Below are 19755 nucleotides of genomic sequence, written 5' to 3'. Positions count from 1 at the left end.
TCATACCCTTCTCAAAAATCAATAGAAAAGTCTTTATTGGCTATTGCAGCAAATAAAACACATCCTATAGTTGTTGATCATCTTTTTGCATGTCTCGGCTGATATTTTTGCCCATTCATCTTTAGCGATGAGCTCCATCTTTTTCACGTTGGAGGTTCCCTCCACAGGTTTTTGTGTATCAGGCATATAACTTGAACAACAGCGCTCTCCCCTGTTTAATTAGTGTAATGTTGTAAAGAGCGTCTGATACTCTCTTTACAATAAAAAATAAACACAAAGGCAGTTGATTAGATATCTTAACCAGATTTGTTTTATTGTAATCAGTGTTTTTATTCACATTAAAATTTTGTTTCAGATACTGTGTTGATGGATGGGAAACTGATGTTGAGGCTATTCTACACAGGACTTGGAAAGAAATCAAGTACCATCTTGATGCACTTTGTGCAAATAATGGTGCCATATAAGAGGTCTATTTAATGAAGTTTAAAAAATTTAAAATACATTTAAAAAATTTGACAAACATTCCTTTTTCTTTTTTTTCTTTTTCTTTTTTTTTTATAAAGAGCTCAGTATTGTTCATTCGGAAATGTCATCATCATTGCTCTTTATTATTATTTTTTTTTTTTTTTATATATATATATATATTTTTTTTTTTTTGTATGTGTATGTGCGTGCGTGCGTGTGTGTGTGCGTGCGTGCGTGTATTTGTTAGCTCACCAAAAACCTATTAGAAAAAATCCCATACCGTTCACCTAAACCGAACACCGCCGTCAGGAGACTCGAGGGGACCAAAGAAAACCAAGGAAGGTGACATCCAGCACCGACCAGACACCACCCACCGGGCCACCCACCAGAATTCTTCCCCAACCCAAGAAACATCTAAATTCCAACAAATCCAAATAAAAAATAAAAAATCAGGGAGACCTCAAGAGACCGAAGGAGAGACTGAGGAAAGGAAGGAAGGACAGACGAAGCCGAGTGAGATCCACAGACACCAGCCTCCACCGATTCAATGACCTGAGGAGGAAGCAGATTGTGTCTGAGTTTCGATAGATGCTGGTGTGGTGGATCTGGCATGCATGAAAATCTCCACCAAAGAGGGGAGCCGTCGACCCCTGCCAGGACAGAGCAAGCGCAACACCTCAGGGCCCCCCAGGCCGCGGCAACGGCAAAGGACGACCCCTGGGCCCCGCCAGGGCCACCGGCCGGAGAGCAAACCCAGGAGCAGGAGCGCTCCTCACCCCAACACGGCCCGCGCCCCCGACCCAACGCAGCAGGACGGGGCACTGCAGACCCGCCAGGCACCCCACCGGCCCCCAACCCCTGCACCCCCCACGAGCCCCCCGCCCCCCATCCACCCCAACCCAGCCCCAGCCGCTCCCAGGTCCCCAATCCCCCAGACCCCCCCCCGCACCCCCCCCCCCCCCGACCAACCGGCAGCCCCCCAACCCCCCAGGACCACCCGCACCCAGGCACCGGCGCCGAAGAGGGGCCGGACAGCGGAGCGGAGAGGGCAGCCGCGCCCACCCCACCCCCCGCCGCGTGGAGGGACGGAACACCGGGGGCAGAAGGGGAGATGGGGGCACCAGAGGACGGCCGACACCCCCGAACCCCAGGCCCAGCGGGGGAAGGCCCCGGTCGTCACCCCAGCGTTCTTTGTGACCAGCGTTCTTTGTGTAATTAACAATAAATTTAAAAAATTTAACAAACATTCCTAATAAATAGTTAAAGCATCTCAACAACTGCCTTTGTAATAAATTGTTTGAATTGTAAAGAGACACCCATTCAATGTTTTTGGCCTTTTTCTTCAGGCCTCTAAAATCATCTCTTAATTAATCTCTCTTACTGCCATTAAGTATATAGATCTAAAAATCATGAACCATTTTGAAATGTTATTTTAATTCAAAACATGACTTGTTTTTTTGTTTTGTTTTTAACCATACATATTTTGTCTTTTTTACTAAACATACTAAACATCCTGAAATTTGCATCTGGCCTTGAATCTGCCAAAAGTAAGGATGGGTCTTGCATGGACAGTGTGTGCCTTCACGCTATATAAATAAAGATGACTTGACTTGACTGCTTATGATATATGGACAGTCCACATAACCTGTACATTTAGGCACTTAAATTCAACAAGGCCAAACACTGGTTGTCCCTTTGAATCATACACAACACCATCGGAAAATGAGCCCATCCGTGGGGCATCAGGATAGAGGAGGAACCCGCATGGACAGTGATTGACATCCATAGCACGGCAGCAGGCTCCAGGCAAAGCAAATCTGCTGTCCGGTGCGTGGTCCTAGACATTGAGAGTGTTGCTTCCGTTAAAAGAAGAAAGAACAACAACATGAAAATCAAACTACAACTGACACAAATCTGGGTTCCTACCCAAGTGTGGAGATGTATGGAATTTGATTTATTACATTTAACAGGTCTGGAATAATTCTGCACGTCGTTGAGCATTTATCCCGACGTAAATAGAGACATAACTCGTTATGGGTAGATGTAAATTATCCCATAGAGTAAGAATAACACATCTATTTACTCAAATGTAATTTTATTATTATTATTATTTTGTTTCCCAGAGAAGTCTGGAATTTAGGGTCTGGAAAAAGTATGGCATTTTGAAATCTCAAACGCATAGGAACACTAGTTAACACTTAACAAGAGTTCCCTCAACTCAATTGTGCAAACAAGTCAGTCTGCTGTTTCCATCACAGATAAACCATCTTGTCTGCTGAGCTTGCATAAGGCCATGTTTACAAAAGCGGAAGACTAAGATGATGTGATAGAAGTGTGTAAATCTACCTGGCAGTGGGATAATACAATTACAAACCTTCCACAAGTCATCTTTCACGTGGCCGGGTTGAAAGGACCACCATGTTATTTACTGGTCCTGGTTTCATACACTCCAGTGAAAGAAGACAAATATTAAATTAAAAGGGTAAACACAAATCTGTAGGTAAACTTTAACAGGACAGTTACCATGCTTGGTTTATGCCACCGCTGCTCCGTCTCGGTGCAGCTGTGAACTGGAGGAACAGTGGTGAGGTCCATTGCCACATAAATTGACGCCCACAGAATTGTGCCAGCTACAAACAGACATGGCAGCTTTTGACAACAACAATGTGGGAATCCCTAAGCACGTGTTAGGACAGTTTAAAATGTACTTTCAGGACTTATACTGATTCCTAAAATCCCAATGTGCTGCACATTTGTGTTCCTCACTACGTAACATACCAAAATCATACTGTATGTACACATCATCTGGTGTATACTCACAGCACTTTACACAAAGTACCAAATAATTGTGCAAATTTTTGAGATATTTTTTTTTTAAAGCAATCTTGTCAGTTTACAATAAACACAGAAAACAAGTACACTTTCATAACATAAAAGTTTTAGGAGAAAGAACGTTGACAAGAATGAACGACTGCCATGGCCCACCTGTTTTCTGGGTTTGGGCATGTGATGCTCACAAGCTGAACCCTAGGCAATGTGATGTCATTTTCAGTCGACGGCAAAAGGCAACATGGTACCCCAACCTGGTGGATTTTTCAACTTAATTCATATTTCAATGACATATTAATCAGAATTTTGTGCTTAAAATACAGGGGGTGCATAGCACATATTATTGTAAAGACCCCCCCCCCCCTTTTTTTTTCATTTAATTTAATTTATTTCAGGCAACAACTTACAGTTGAACACAGGAGAAACAATTCTTACTGTAGCTTCATAATATGAGCAGGAACAAATGAGAGAAATAGAGAAAAAAATACTTGACTTGACTTCCTCTTTAAGTAATGGGAGTATGTATGTATGTGTGTGTGTATTTATGTATGTTTGTATGTATGTATGTATATATGTATGTATGTATGTATGTATATATATATATATATATATATATATATATATATATATATATATATATATAATAAAGTGAAGATGTAATAAAGTGGGAGAGGCAACGTTGGAATAATCTGCTGTAATTAAAAACACGGTATTTAAAGTATACTTGTAGTATTAAATAAAAATATGAATATACTTCAATAGATAGAACAGTTAGTAACCTCAGCTATCATAAACATTGGATATGAATGGGGGTAATACTGCCTCGATTTCCCACAAGATGGCGTAATTGTTTTGTCGGCAATTCAACCAAGAATGTAGGTCACATATACAAATGCAGTTTCTTGAGTACAGTTCTATACTGGACAGTATTTGTAACATTAATAATCCCTCGAATTTTTGTGCAGTTGAAATTGATCTAATTGTTTACAATAGATGCATTTTAATTATAGCTACACAAGAGTGCAAAAAAAATCAAATCAAAAGAATGGTGGAATAAAAAGTATATACTTTGGGACATTATATTTTTAGGCTCGTTTATACATAGTTACATTTCCCTAATAGGTTTTACATTAGCTTTACATTGCCGATCATTTCACAAATACTGTAATTAATTATGCCGACCAAGCTGTAGCTACTTCTCCAATAAACTCTGAAGGTGTGGGTTTCTCGTACCGTGGACGCCACGTAAATATTTTATATACTTATGTCACATTTGTTGTTGTCAGTTTTTATCCAGTGAGTTGCTGTCATAAAGCAGAGCGTGGCAGCTTTTCCCCTCCTCTCCTGTTGCAAAGCCGGGAAGGGCTCCCCTGCCGTGGACTACCAGGCTGAGGCTAATGAAAGAGCTCGCGACCGAAAGCCCACCATTGGCTGTCCCGACTGCCCAAGCTGGCAGGCAGTGGCGTCAGGGAAGAACTGGGCTGACAGACGCTAACGTGGAAATACCCAAAAAGAAAGGATATAACATTGGAAACTCGAACAGTGGGATTTTTATACGACTTGTGGATTTCCCTGCTTGACGAAAACTGACGCTCAACGTTATCTGGAAGTTTCAGAGTTGATCCCGATGTGGTGACGCTACTGCTCTGAGTCGACGGGAAGCTAATGCTAGCCGACGCGCTAATGTTACTCGAGCGATTAATCGTTTTAGTGTATTTTATCGTCTTATTTCAGCATTACGAAACCATATCGACACTTTAGACGATGTCGGGCACATAGACTCGAGAGATGTTGGCATTTGATCAACTTTTAGGTAACACGGCGTCGTTATCTTGGCGAAGTTAGTCTTTCAAACTAGCGAACGTTAGCCACCTAGCAGGCTAGTAGCTAACGTTGGCTCCAAACGGATTTAAAGCCAAAGAATTTAGCTTTAAATTAAGCCAAGGCTAGTAAGCGCATAGCGGTTTCCACGTCACCTTACTTATTGTATCGTTTTCTGTCTTCTTGTTTGAAATTGTTACATCCACCCGGAAGAGCTTTACTTTTTAAAGTCGTTGTTCGATTGAAACGTAAATAAAGCACTTCTAGATATGCAATCACCGAATCAATCAGCAGTTTACTTGCCTAACGCTAGCTAGCTCTGACTGAGTTAGCCGTTCTTGCCCCTTACTCAATGGGCTTGATTTGAGGCCTTGTCTACAGTGGAAAACATATCCAAAGCCTTAATACACAATATCCCAGCGTCTGAGTGGATTTAATATTTTAATGTCTGGATATTTGATAGTCCTCCTCACGATCTGATAGGAGTACCTGGACCTCGTTTACCTTCCAGTTGGAAATATTGTTGATTACAAGGTAACTACTAACACAACAGTAGTTAGATTCTATCATAAATACCCATTAACAATTAAGGTGTGTGCTAAGTGGTTTGTACAGTGTTACATGTGCAGACGTCCAGCTTCTATACATGTATTGTAGACTTAATGAGCTTTTACCAAGAAAAATGCCATTACCAAAGTGGACTAAAAGTTAAGTCAACAAATGTGTTACTGGGTTCTTGTTTTTTTATTTAATTTTTTCATAAGTCAATCATTGAATATAGTAGGTAGTCCAGAAGCTAGGTCTAGTACAGAGAGATGATATTGAGCAAGAATAAAATTCAAGTATTGTTCCTTTTATTTTAACTTTGTCTTTTGAGATACATGGGATGTCCATAACGTATTTGCATTTTGCACCCACCATTTGTCACTACACATATGCTTACCTCAACCATCTCATGAACTCTTAACCTGTTGCACACAGACACCCTGCAAAAATCGCTACACGGTCTGGCATTTATTTGCCTTTTACACAAAACCCAGCAAAGCGGAATGTTGTCACAACTGTGTTCGCTTTCTCACAGCAACATGGCATCCCGCAAAAAGCTTCTGGGTGACATTAAATAAAAAAATAAAAAAGAGCACAACAGGGTGAGAGAACTGAGTTTCCGTCAAACTTGACACCGCTCTAGTCTTTCCCTTTCCTGCCTCTATTACAGCTCTAGTCTAGCTTTTACATTACGGGTAATAGCCAACGTTACCACTTTTTCTGGGTCTCTGTCCTGTATAAAACTCAGTGACACGGAATGGCGGGATGCAGACAACTCGGTCATGGTTTGCATTTGGAGGTAGTATCAGAGCCACAGCAAAGAGAACCCTGCAAGTGTATAAGGCATATTTGGTATATATGTGTGTGTGTGTGTGTGTATATATATATATATATATATATATATGTGTATATATATGTGTGTGTGTGTGTATATATATATATATGTGTGTGTATATATATATATGTGTGTGTGTGTATATATATGTGTGTGTGTGTGTGTATATATATGTGTGTGTGTGTGTATATATATATGTGTGTGTGTGTGTATATATATGTGTGTGTGTGTGTATATATATATATATATGTGTGTGTGTGTGTATATATATATATATGTGTGTGTGTGTGTGTATATATATATATATGTGTGTGTGTGTGTGTATATATATATATATTGCTCAGAGCAAATTAGGCTTGGTTTAACGAAATACATGTGATTTGTGTGTGCCGCCCCCCCCTTTTTTAGTTGAAGGCTAGAGAGGACTGAAGGCATTTTGTTAGGTTTACTTGTAAGAATCATCCAGCTGTTTAACTACACTTATCAGAAGATGCAGTTAAACAACCAATAGTTCATGAAAGATAAATGCTGTTGGCATGTTTTGTGTGGCCATTTTGCTTGTTTTTCCACTAACTTATTCCTGGTTCAAATTGTTCCTTTACTGGAATGCAAAATCCAATTCACATGATTCCAAGCTGTTGTCTAGCAATCTGTCTGAAGGACCTAAATCTCCAGGTTGTTGAGGCTGATTGTAATTCTCTAGAACTTCCTTTTACTCCATTGTCATGGCAACCTTTCCCATAAGCTTTTAAATATGCAGCTTGCTTACTGTCCTATGGTTGAACAGGGACCAGAGTTATTTTGTGAACAGAACCAAAGGATTGTTTTTGCTGAGCAAGTGTATTGCCGCAACATTTGTAAGATGTTTCAGCTGATTTGTTTGATCAATAGGCTATTGCAATAGTTATGTTTTGTTGACTATAGAGTGTGTTGATTATGTCACGCAGCAAATGCATTTTAAACCTTTTAAATGTTGGCCTCAAATCTGTCCAAAGTATTTGGAACATAAACACTTATCAGCAACGTCATGCATTTACTTAATATTAAAACTGAAAAAATTTAATAACTTGCACGCAAAATATAAAGCCTATAGTGAAAGTAATTGTAGTCAGTTATTAGACTCTTGTTTTGCCTGTAAAAGCCAGCATTATTTGTTTGTCATGCTTTCATATTGTTGTTCTGATTATTTTCCGGCCAATGTCCTAATGTCTTTTCCAATCCGCAATTACAGATGATGTGTGAAGTGATGCCCACCATCAGTGAGACAGAAGGACCTAATGGAGGTGGCACAGGCCGCCGAGGGTCCGGCTCCCCACTACAGTCTGACTCTGAAGGTCATTTTGAATCGCTGATGGTGTCCATGTTAGAGGAGAGGGATCGTCTTCTTGAGACTCTGAGAGAGACTCAAGAAAACCTGAGCCTGGCTCAGGGTAAACTGCATGAGGTCGGCTATGAAAGGGACTCTCTCCAGAGACAACTCAACAGTGCTTTACCACAGGTAAAAATGAACATGGACACAGTCTAAATTTTATCCAGGCTTCAATCGTTTTCTTGCTGATGATGAATTACCAAGCACACCGTTCTCTAACTATATTGAAGCTGCTGAAACAGAAAATTTAATTTTGAATCGCTACTGCCAAAAATTTAACTACACACACCCCCTTCTTCACGTGTACAATGCGCACATGATGTCACATCCGCAGACAGAGGGCGGAAAATTTGAACCCAAATCCAGTATGAAAACTATTGGCCAGAGGCTTGCAGGAGTACCCATTGTGAACAGCTAAGGTTAGCCTGGTGCTAAGCCAGGGGGAGTGAGAGAGGGAGAGCGCCGCTTTGTGACCTGAGCTGTTCCTTGCTCCAGGTCTTCTTGATATGAAAGAATGACACCAAGATAAATAATTTCAAAACTTTTTTCCACCTCTAATGTAACCTTTTACGGTTTTACCTATACCAAAACTTGGGATGCACCGTTTTTCTTTGCAAGCAAATGCTCCTGTCCCGCCACTATCCAACATAGCTCAGACATACAGTGTGAAAAAGACAGGAGATTGTTATTACATGTACAAACAGTCAGTAGTTGCCAGAAATGTCTTCAGCTCCTTCGATGTTTCTGTTGGCCTCTTGGAAGCCAGTCTGACCAGTTTTCTTCTCTTCTTTACATCAGTTTTGGAGGAAAAGTCCAGTTATATGCAATGTGAACACAGTCATGTCCCCATTTATAAAGAGGGTTGTGCACATATGCTCACCTTATTTCAGTTTACTTGTGTTTTCACTCTCATAATACATTTTTTTTCAATAGTTGTACAGTTTATAAGTCATATTAATGGTTGAAAACATTTTGAATAATCTATCTTGGCCACATTTTTTGAAAGTACACAAACCTGGCATTTGAACAGGGGCATCTAGCCTTTCTATATCTATTGTGTAGTAGAGATCTACAACACTGTAGCACAAGAGCCTGTAAGCATAGATTTCATGTTATTTTTCTTTGGACCAAACAAGTTTAGATTCCATCAACAGTGCTTCTGTTGGTTGCAGCCAAATATTATGTATTTTGGTAAAATACTGAAAGTGCTTCAAGGTGATCCGATTCCAAACATCCATCCATTACCTTAAAAGTGCATTTTGGAATTTGCCACTTTCTTTTCTTTCTTTTTTTTTTACTCTTGACTGCAGGGCCAAAAAAAAAGGTGCGACCAAGTGAAGAAGTTGGTAGCACCAGTGCTAGCAGTGCCAAAATTAGTATAGAGCCCTGTGTGACGGCCACTTCTGGCTTAATACAGCCTCGCATATATGGTGCTCGTGCGAGTTTGTGCATTTGAGTAAACTCCCCCAAAAAAATTTGTTTTCTTGGAGTCTTAGTTGGAGTTTGGGCTGTGCTCGAAGCTGGCCTCTTGTATTGTTTAGTTTTTTTTCCAGTTTTCATCCCAGTTGTGGCCGCGGGGACAAGCATGATGTCACCATCCACCGCTCCACACCTCCTCAATCCCAGTGTGGAGTGTTTGCCACGAACACTCCACACCGAAGGGACGATACAAGATGATACGCGCAGTCACAGTTAAATAGTCAGGGCTCTTTGTACTCATTTGGGCAGTTATGGAGCATGCCTTATGTAGGGGGAAAAAAAGCTTTAATGGATTGCTGTTTAGCTGGAGCCTCTCACATCTTAATGTTAGGTGAGAGGCAGTGCACACCATGCATTGGTCGCCAGCCAATTGCAGGGTCTAATTCTTAACAAGCAAAATAATTCTTAAACATCAATTAATTGATTATGACACTGGTTCTCAACCCCAGTCCTCGAGTACCCCTATTTTCCCTGTTTTCCATTTCTCCCTCAGCAAACACAGCTGAGGATTGTTATCAGGTTTCATGCAGAGCTTGCTGGTTATTTGAAAAACCTGTGTTGGCTGTGGGAGAGATGGAAAACAGACTGGATAGGGGTACTCTGCTTTTTGTTCAGATTAACAATGCTTAAAAAAAAATACAGATGGTACTGGCAACCCTAATTTTGGAAACTGTTAAAAAATTAGATGGGCAGGTCTTCAGAGAGCTAACGAAGTAACATTCTTTGATTTTGTTGTTAGTATTGTCCTTTGTCACCTCAAGTAGAATTTTTGTAAGAGCCCCGTCTATAGCACGTTGTTAACTGAACATGTTGATTCGCTACCGTGAAAGTTGTGAAATTGCTTCACATGTATAATGTCTTTTAGTTGAAGGAAAAGCAAAACTTTGCCTACAAAATTGAATGTCAATGGCTACGGGCTGTAGCTTTAATATAACGATGGATGTTCAATGTCTTGATGTTCTTGTGTAGTATCAGGTGTCTCTTATTGGAGTAGTGTTACAAGTAGGCGTACATGATCACATTATCAGGCTTGACACTCAATACAGAGACCAATGTATTGTCCATCAGTTTGATGCATTAATGAGTTGTGTTTTGAGCCACCACAGTCATTCAAAAGAGAGATCAATTGTCAGTTAGCACTGATGTCCGATGATTGTAAAAAAAAATATATATTTTTTTTAAATACCATGAATACAACACATTATTTACTATAAATAATTACTACAAATCATCCTATGGTATTATACACGGATTCATAAAAAAAATGAGAGAGAAAAATCACAATTTATAGACATTTACTGCTACCTAGATGTTGTAGAAAAATACACTTATTCCAAAATGATTTTTAACGTCCCCAATGTGACAGATGTATGTAATACCTTGTTTGTGTAGGGTAGGGCTGGGTGATATGGATCAAAAGTCATATTTTGGTGTAATATCGATATGCACCCCAACGCCCCCCCCCCCCCCCCCCCACACCCCTACCGCAAGAAAATTTGCAGTTAAGGGCAAATATGACATGTCACAACTAGTTTTATTGAAACTAGATATTTCAGTGAACAGTGGCAACATCAAATGAATAAATACATAATAAACAGGTTTCTTCATTACAAAATAACAAAATATGACAAACCTTAACTTGTGGACGGTTTACAACTGGGGCTCCTGCAGCGCGCAGCTTCACACACACTTCATACTGAAGTTTGTGGTTCTGTTTTAGATGGTCAAAAGGATTTGTAGTTCTTCCATGTTCCACCCCTCACTAGTACTTGTCTATTGCACTCGGCTCAGTGTTAGCCACTCAGTGAGTTTTTGCTAGCCACTAACGCTAACACTAGCTCCTCGTTGTCGGGCTGCTCGCTGGCTCACTCTGTCACCCGCCCGTCCTGGCCTGCTCACTCTGTCACTCGCCGGTCCGGGCCTGCTTACTCCCTCCCTACCCCTTGTAATTTTGTTGCGCATCTCGAGCCACTGCTTCTTCTTCTTCTTCTTCATTATTATTTATTTTTTTACAAAGCAAATCTTCTGTCGCGCTCTGCGCAGCCATTGTTGACAAGTGCAATTTTTTCTATTATTTTTTTTTAAATCTGAACACTCAATTATTTGATTGAATTTTCAGTAGGATATCCGAATACCAAAATATTGCTGCCCTGACGACAAGAAAAACTTGTTTGTGACCATAAAAACTGCTTGTGAACGCCGGGCGAACATCTTTGCATGTTTGAACAAACCCTGACGAAAAAACATTGTCTACGTGCGCACAACCCTCGCAAGCCTTCACTGCTCAGTAAGATACAGGCTTAATGTGGTTGGTATGGCCATTTCAACCTGAGTACAACACATGCAAAATTGAGAAACTCTGGTAATAAAATTGGGTGGGGGGTTGTGTCAGGAAAAATTGCCTTTTGGGGCAACATTTTTGAGTGCTAGAAAACAGAAAATATGTTTTAAAAAAATTAGATGACGTTAGCAGTATAACTTGATTATTTCTCAACAAATCTGGTGGAGCAGGCTGGAAATTTTTGATGTTCATACTTGTGCATGTACAGAAATCCAAACTTTTCAGGTGTTTAATGTAGATAACTTGTTTTGCACAACCAGAGGCAAAGAAGGAATCTCTTGAGTTGGTTCAAAGTATTGTGGACCCACCTTCAAATGTACTGCGGTGGTGTTTTGCCAACAGTAGCTAACCGGTAATGACTGCCACTCGACATTTGAGGGTTGCATGTCAGAAACTGAGGGGGGAAAAACATAATGGGTAATAGGATATTGACCTTTTGCATGTGACGTAACCGCCCTCATGGGAACGCCCCGTCCGGGACGCTGGACGGCAAAAGAACCACTTGCCTGTATTGTAACCATTGAATCTTGTACAGCGTAAAGTCCTTCATCTAATTAATTATCTGATAAAATGGTTATATCTTGCTGTGCGGTCGGTTGTACAGACTAACAAAGGAGTAAACCAAATTTTGCTTTTTTTATCGCATACCTACTAATGAAGACAAAAGACGTTGATGGATAGCAGCAATCAACAGAAAGGACTGGCAGCCCACAAAGTATTCACGAATTTGTAGCGATAATTTTTTGCGAGGTTAGTAGATAAATGTTCATACATTTTACTAGTAAACGTACACTCTAATAACAGAAGTGTCGAATTACGAAGTTTCAAATCACATTAAGGTGCCAGATAGTTAGCGTCCACTCCAACTGCACAAACACACAGCTTAGTTTAAAAATGTACCTTCTTCAAAACTATTAAGTGCATTTGACTGTTTAATAATGGGGGATTTCGTCTTTGTTTTTTATGAAATGACTGCATAGATTGCCACTACGATAGTCTTTTTTCCCCCCATGCTGGTCAACATAACATCAAAACACACAGCTTAGTTTAAAAATGTACCTTCTTCAAAACTATTAAGTGCATTTGACTGTTTAATAATGGGGGATTTCGTCTTTGTTTTTTATGAAATGACTGCATAGATTGCCACTACGATAGTCTTTTTTCCCCCCATGCTGGTCAACATAACATCATCACAGCGTTTCAATATAGAACTGAAAGTGTCAAAATAAGTCAGTTAGCATGATGAACAAGTTTTACCTTTGCATTACGAGGTATATTGTCCCCCGATGCAAGCGTAACATCTCGTCCCAGAGACCGCCAGTGACGAGCGTTTAAATCAGCTCCGGTGTAAGGAGGAGAGCCGGTTAGACACCGGCATTGACTACATAATGATATAGATCGTGTGCTGTGAATTTCGGCAAAGTCGGCGATTTGATTAACTTGGTAAAAACAGCAGGCAACACAAGGTAAGGGGCTGTTATCAAACTAGCGATCTATGAGTCCCTACTAAATGTGCCACTTCGACTGACAGGCGAACTTCGGTTGAAGTAGTAGATTCCATGGCTCTATGGGCAATAATAACTTTTAATTTGTAAAATAGCAGTCGCTAAGTCGCTTCGGGTCACGTCCACTTCCATTCAACAATCATTTCCTTCCGCCGTCCGTCATAGGGCAGTCATGTGATCACGTGACGTCGGTGCAAATGGTCAATAGTGCATGAACACAGATTCATTTTTGTTCAGAAACCAAAGAATTTGTAGACCAAAATTCCACTGTCCTTTTGTAATGTACATTTAATATAAAAGTGTAAAGGATCGATTCCTTGTGTAGTACACCTAAAAAGATTTTAGGTTGTGTTTTGGAACACTGTGGCTTTAATGGGTTGGCACACATTAATGTACTCCCCGATAATCCTCTCCTCTGTTCAAAGGCCTACAGGGCAGCTCAATCAAGTTAAAATCAGCATGCCCCTCATTTACAAATACTGACACCAAATTACAGGGTCCCAGAATGGATAAGCCTGTTGGTATCTGCCATATAAAATCAATTTTATCATCATTATTAATATAAGTTGAAGTGGTAGTGCTCAATGTTCTTATTAATATTTTGCGTTGTAATAAGTGGAGATTGGGTTCTTAAACTACCCCACGTAATTTGATAATTTGAAGAAAAAAAAAGACATTTTAATTTCAAAATGTATCCCTAATAGCCCTCTACTGTTGAGACATTTACCAAGCAGCTTTGCCTTGAGAGGCATTGCATGACTTCTGGTTCCGGGGTTAGGAGGTGTTGTTCTTGCTGCTGTGTTATGTCGCGTAAACAGAATACCGATTGATGCATTGTTACTTTTATGGAGAATTAACTGTTGATTGAGCTCATCTTTGACTCCTAGCTTGTCAGTTACAACATTTGAAAAAGCAGTATTTTCCGTGTCATTTTACTGCAGGTCATGGTTTTTCAAATTAATAGGCTTCACCTACTTTTCAGGGATAGTTTTTGGGTTTTTTTAGGACAAGAGGCCGATTTATTATGACCAAGAAAATCAGTTGAGAAAAGCGGGCCGGAGTTGACTGCTGAGCATGGGAGTGAATCGAGGATCTTAAAAGGCGCTGTACTACACAACCTTTGCTTCTGCTCTGGAATGTAGGAAGTGAGCTACTCTGTAATTACTCAAAGGCCTGCCTCCAGTGGTGTGTCATTGGCTGGCAGAGGGCAGACCTTGATAGCCAATAGCAGTCCCAGACCCCTGGAACAGAATTTGGGCCAGACCCTGGAGTAGCTCCGTGACTGGACTGAAGGCAAAAATAATACTTTTGGGGATAAAGGAAAATACAGTACCACATTGGCTCCTATTTACACTGAATCCCTCCCCTCCTCTTGATTGTCTGTTGTTGTTCTTTTGTTCTTTTTTTTTCTTAACATAGACAGTTATTGAGTGTTACCATACCACCCCCCACCCCCTCCCCTCAGCAGTTGTCATTTGGACATTTTAAACTGAGATAATAGGACACACACATTACAGAAGGAGCATTACAGAAAAATAAATACAACAATCATCCAGTTTCCTCAAGTGTGTGGATGGAGTGTGTTGGACGGAAGGAACAAACAATTATAGAAGTATACAGGAAAGACAAACCTCATATGTTGGTGAGGAGCTTAAGAAAGGTGCAGGTACTGGAATGTATTTATACAATTTGGGTCAAAATGGTATAATTGGAACCATAATCCTCCAAGAATTATAGGGGTACCTCCAATCAGTTGGTCATCCCCTTACGAATCAGGAATTAGCCTGCAAAAGACCAATCAGATGGCCAAACAAGCACAAATATTAACTATTGATTCACAACAATGGTGTATTGGTTGCTCTAGCTCTACTTATTGGCCTTTCAGTTATATACTGTCATTATGATATTACTAGAACAACAAAACTAACAGTTGCCTTTGCGCAATACAAGTTTACAGTTAGTTTGTAATTTGGTATTGAACAAAATAATGGATTCCGCTTGTGTATGTGTCAGTGAAGTAAATGGGAAAACTGTGACCTGTAAAGTGACAGGCACAGAAGTAAGAGCTTGCTATAAAGACTTTATTACATTTGTTTTGTTGTAGGAGTTTGCAGCACTAACAAAAGAGGTAAACATGTGCCGGGAACAACTTCTAGAAAAGGAGGAAGAGATTGCAGAACTGAAAGCTGAGAGAAACAACACACGGGTTAGTTGAACTGTTGTCATGCTTTTGAATGTGGTATGAACTTCCAAAAATGGGAGATAATCTTTACTGTCTCCCATCTTAGGTTTATATCTCATTGAACTAACCAATTACAAGGCTCGAAATAAGCTGTTTCACATTGCAGTTTGCAAGTCAAAATTTGCATTTTGCGTCTCATCAAAACACATTGAATAGCAGAACTAAGAAACGGTCACAAAAGGCTTCACTGGGCTGGATGCTCTCACACCAATACATGCGAGTAGTCACAGGTCGATACAAGCTTTGTACTATTTACGCCACACCACCTAGTTAGCAATGAGCTTCGGCTGGCTAGCTAGTACTGCTAAACTTGTTGCAGAGTCGCTATCAAGTCAGTAATTATCGCCTCTATGGCAACAAATAAGCAGAAGTAGGCATTCCTTACTACTGACGGACGGTCTTGTCAGTCTGTCGCTGACAGACGCCTGTTTTGCTGTTTTGATGACTATGCACTGACGGAAGTGAGTTTTTATCCATCAGTGTAATCGTCATTAACCGCAGGGCTTAAAGTACTCCGCGAAGTAAACAAATACATGTGGGGAATATTTGACACGTCTGGCAAAACACCGGCAATGCGGAGAAGGCCCACTTCAAAATAAACCTCCCCATACCAAGTAATATGTGGAGCGCAATGCCAATGGATGCATTTATTTTGACGTTTTTCCCGGGAGCGTTTTGCCAGTCGCGGCGCAACGGATGACTTGACTCGTCCTGCGGAACGTGTGTCTGCCGTTCTTATTGCCGGCAATAAACAATTGCGACCAAAGTCAACAAAACAACTTCGTACAGAAATCACGTTCAATCGCCAAATAAGGGCATTAAAAGAAGACTTAATTACGCTGACATTTTATTGCACGGTGCCTGTTGCCAGTGTTTAGGGCATCTACAGTGTTAGCGTGCTAATGGTACTAGCGGTTGTAGCTATCTGACTACTTTTCAAATTCAGTCTAATCGACGTGATGATTGCACACTTTGATGCTGGCAGACGGAAACAGTTGCCGTTCCTAGAGATGAGTTTAATAGACTAAGCTCACTCAAATGTGCAGTTGACGGTCGACAAAATCACAATTGTGGTTCTGACCTCACTTTTTCTCACAGACCAAAAACTACTCAACTCGGAATTTCATTTCATACAAAGTGCTGTACATGGAGTAAAAATCAGTCATAGAATAAAGACGGTTAAAACAAAAATAACACCAAATAAATGAATAAATATCTTAAGTGGGTAAGTAAATAAATAAATTGATAACAAAATACAGCACACACCATAAAACATTGAAACAATGATGAGTCTCATGCCGAGTCAAATGCCAGAGAACAAAGATGTGTTTTAAAAGTGGGTAGAGAGGGAGGTTGCCTAATATTTAACAGAAGGTCATTCAAAAATCCACGGGGAGAGATTTGTCTAAAATCTCCTTAACATTCTAGAGAGGAAAATAATGTGCTATTAAGCACAATTTTAATTTAATTAAAAACAAAAAGAAGTTTATTATCTACAAATGAAACTTGGTCGATCATTAGTAAGTGAAAATATATTTTTAATGCCTTCTGTATTCATAATTGTTCTTTCACCATGCAAAAATATATTTTTATCCAATTACCTGATTATTCAATAGAATTTTCCGTAGGATATTTGAATACCTAAATATTCGATAGCTGCAGCACTAAAAGGGGACTGCAACCCACAGTGATATACTGTAATATACATAATATAAATGAATAATGAAATAGATTTCCTGACATTTGGGGAGGATTTCATGATTTTCCCAAATGCCAAGTCCATCCACAGTGACGAATGAAATAGTAATGGCTAGATGTCGGTCGAACAGCAAATAGGCACGTTGGACACTGCAACACCGCTCCCTGGAAAAAGTTCAGGCTCAGGATTTTTTTTTTTACTTTAAGCCCTGTAACCGAGTCAAGTACGGATGGATGCCCGTTTTGGTCACTATTGATGGACTGATGAAATGTGTGATTGAATACATTTTTAACAAATGTCTGGCTAGAACTGTGTGAAAGCAGAGCGTATCCAATTTTTAACAGCTAAATAACTGACAAATTACTAAGTGTCTGGGACTGTGGAGAGAAAATCATACTTGTTAAACAGAACTGAAAATAAATTGATTTTGTTGAAAGCATAAATCAGATAAGATTATATTGCAGTATTTTTATTGTTTTCATACTACCCTTGCTTCAGGTCTCTGGGATTAACCTAATAACCTGCAAAAAAAAAAGGTCCTCCAAATTATAAAAGTTGCTCCTCAAATTAAGTCATTGATTCACAAAACTGCTCTGCAATGAAAACAAATGTATTTTGAGCCTTCAATCATAGTCAGCATTTCATATTTTGAATAACCTAGTTATATTTAGGAAATAATTGTGTCTTGAATTATTATTCATATATATAATAATAATATTATTCTGTGTAATGCAATATAATTGTTATTATTTTCTCACATAATTGGTGATATGTGCAGCTCCTCTTGGAGCATTTGGAGTGCCTGGTTTCTCGTCATGAACGTAGTCTGAGGATGACAGTAGTGAAACGACAAGCTCAGTCTCCCGCTGGAGTCTCAAGTGAAGTGGAAGTCCTAAAAGCCCTTAAGTCACTTTTTGAACACCATAAAGCCCTTGATGAGAAGGTAGGACTTGGATCTTTTATGCAAAGCTAGCTATTGAGTACCATTGTGTGCATGCATTTGCTAGAGTGTGAACAATAATTTCTTTGACTGTTAAAAGTTATGGTTGCGTCTGAATTTGTTTCAAATTTTTTAGGTAAGGGAGAGACTGCGAGTCGCCTTGGAAAGATGCAGTGCTTTGGAGGAACAACTCACCATGTCACACAAAGAGGTAAGATAATTTCTGTTGTTTTGTCAATATTCTTTTGTTGATGAACTGCTGTTCTTAATTTTTCATTTTTCTTTCTTACTTTATTCTATCAGTTCTATGAACCGTATAGTTTATTACCAAGAAATGATGCATGAATATGGCCACTGTGTTCAGCAGCAGTAAGCATACATATTTAAACTTATGAGCACAACTGTATATAGTTTGTGTTCTTGATAGTCGACAGACTTGACACCTTTGTTTATCTAATCTAATAATTCCGCTGTAGAGACAAGACTACAAAGTTCAGTGACCTAGTGGTAGAGTGTCCGTCGTGAGACTGGGAGGTTGTGTGTTCAATCCCTGGCCGGGTCATACCAAAGACTATAAAAATGGGAACCATTGCCGCCCTGCTTGACAGTCTGCATTAAGGGTTGGAATTGGGTGGTAAGATCACCAAGTGATTCCCGAGCACGGCTCCTACTGCTGCTCACCGCTCCCTCGGGATGGGTCAAATGCGGAGAGCAAATTTTGCCTCACTTAGGTGGGTGTGGCAATCAGTGGTATTTAAACTTCAAAAGACATTTCTCACATCAAACTGTACTTAATACTCCAAGACTATGTTTGCCGTAAAGTAAAGTTAAGACTTGCGTGTGTCCAAAAGAAGACGCTGAGGACGTTTAACGGTAGTAATGTATATGCCAAGTCCGGAGTGCCGCTGTAGCACAGCCACAGGGAGTTAACGGAAAGCGTAAAAGAAGAACCAGCGAAGAAGGCGAACACTTTTTTTCCCCTAACTTTATTGCAATCTACAGAACAAACATGGCTTTACATGTATCAAAACAACATGAAGAAGACGAACACAAGAGAAGTGACAATTGCGGGTGATTCAAGTACAACACGCTTGTTGAACGTAGGAATAAATGAGCAAAATATTTTGCTGTAAAAGCAGAAGAAAGCAAAGGAGGCTGCGCAAAACGACTACGACACGGCTATCCGCCATTGTTGTTGACAGACTGACGATTCGTGCACAGTCACGCGAGCGTCATTAATCTGCTACAATGCGTTGTCATCGAGCTGCGACCATTACGTCATCGCTGGAGGAGTATCCTGCATATGGTGTCCAGACGGCCGCGTACGGGGCGCGTATTGAAATCTTTCCACTCTGGAGCCCGCTTTCAAAAGTGATCGGGTTCAAGCTCCGAAACCGCGCCGTCAATGCTTAAACGGTAAGAAACTTATGAGGATACATTGAAACTGGCTTCCGTGTGGACGTGGCCTAAATGTAGAGTTTGCAGTCTTGAAGCTGCTAGCAAGATTTTAATGTAGCTTTGCTTCACTCCTCTAAGACTCCAGCTCAGTAATGCGCATGACTTGTTCATGATAGAGTATTGCCAAACATTTATTGGAGTAGGATTGTCATTTAACATTTTCTATACATTTGAATATTTTAGTACCCTTTCCTTTTCCTACATTTAAGCACAGTATTCAAGATTT

General features: G+C 40.0%; 1 protein-coding gene and 1 long non-coding RNA gene across 13 annotated transcripts in view; one reads left to right on the top strand and one right to left on the bottom strand.

The window, feature by feature from the left end:
• Positions 1 to 1654: 1654 nt before the first annotated feature.
• Positions 1655 to 5554, bottom strand: LOC147178082 (uncharacterized). Its single transcript, XR_015094480.1, has 4 exons — positions 5276 to 5554; positions 2989 to 3095; positions 2840 to 2912; positions 1655 to 2302 (listed from the first exon to the last, which is right to left on the bottom strand). It is a non-coding gene; the product is annotated as an uncharacterized LOC147178082 (long non-coding RNA).
• The window catches only part of ppfia1 (PTPRF interacting protein alpha 1), a 60716-nt gene continuing 45617 nt past the window's right edge, over positions 4657 to 19755 (top strand). For 11 of the 12 annotated variants that reach the window (XM_086072470.1, XM_086072465.1, XM_086072472.1 and 8 more), the window contains exons 1-5: positions 4870 to 5649; positions 7728 to 7994; positions 15295 to 15396; positions 17910 to 18074; positions 18208 to 18282. In XM_086072470.1, coding sequence (XP_085928596.1) covers positions 7728 to 7994; positions 15295 to 15396; positions 17910 to 18074; positions 18208 to 18282 — 609 coding nt within the window. In that variant the 5' untranslated portion in view covers positions 4870 to 5649. Of the gene's footprint in view, positions 4791 to 4869; positions 5650 to 7727; positions 7995 to 15294; positions 15397 to 17909; positions 18075 to 18207; positions 18283 to 19755 lie in introns of those variants that run through there. The other variant, XM_086072471.1, reaches the window with a different exon arrangement.

Source organism: Leptonotus elevatus, chromosome 3 (assembly GCF_054856555.1).
Source record: "Leptonotus elevatus isolate MCC_2025b chromosome 3, RoL_Lele_1.0, whole genome shotgun sequence".
Lineage (NCBI taxonomy): Eukaryota > Metazoa > Chordata > Actinopteri > Syngnathiformes > Syngnathidae > Leptonotus > Leptonotus elevatus.
Note: the sequence above shows the minus strand (reverse complement) of the source record. Positions and strands in the feature narration are given on the sequence as shown.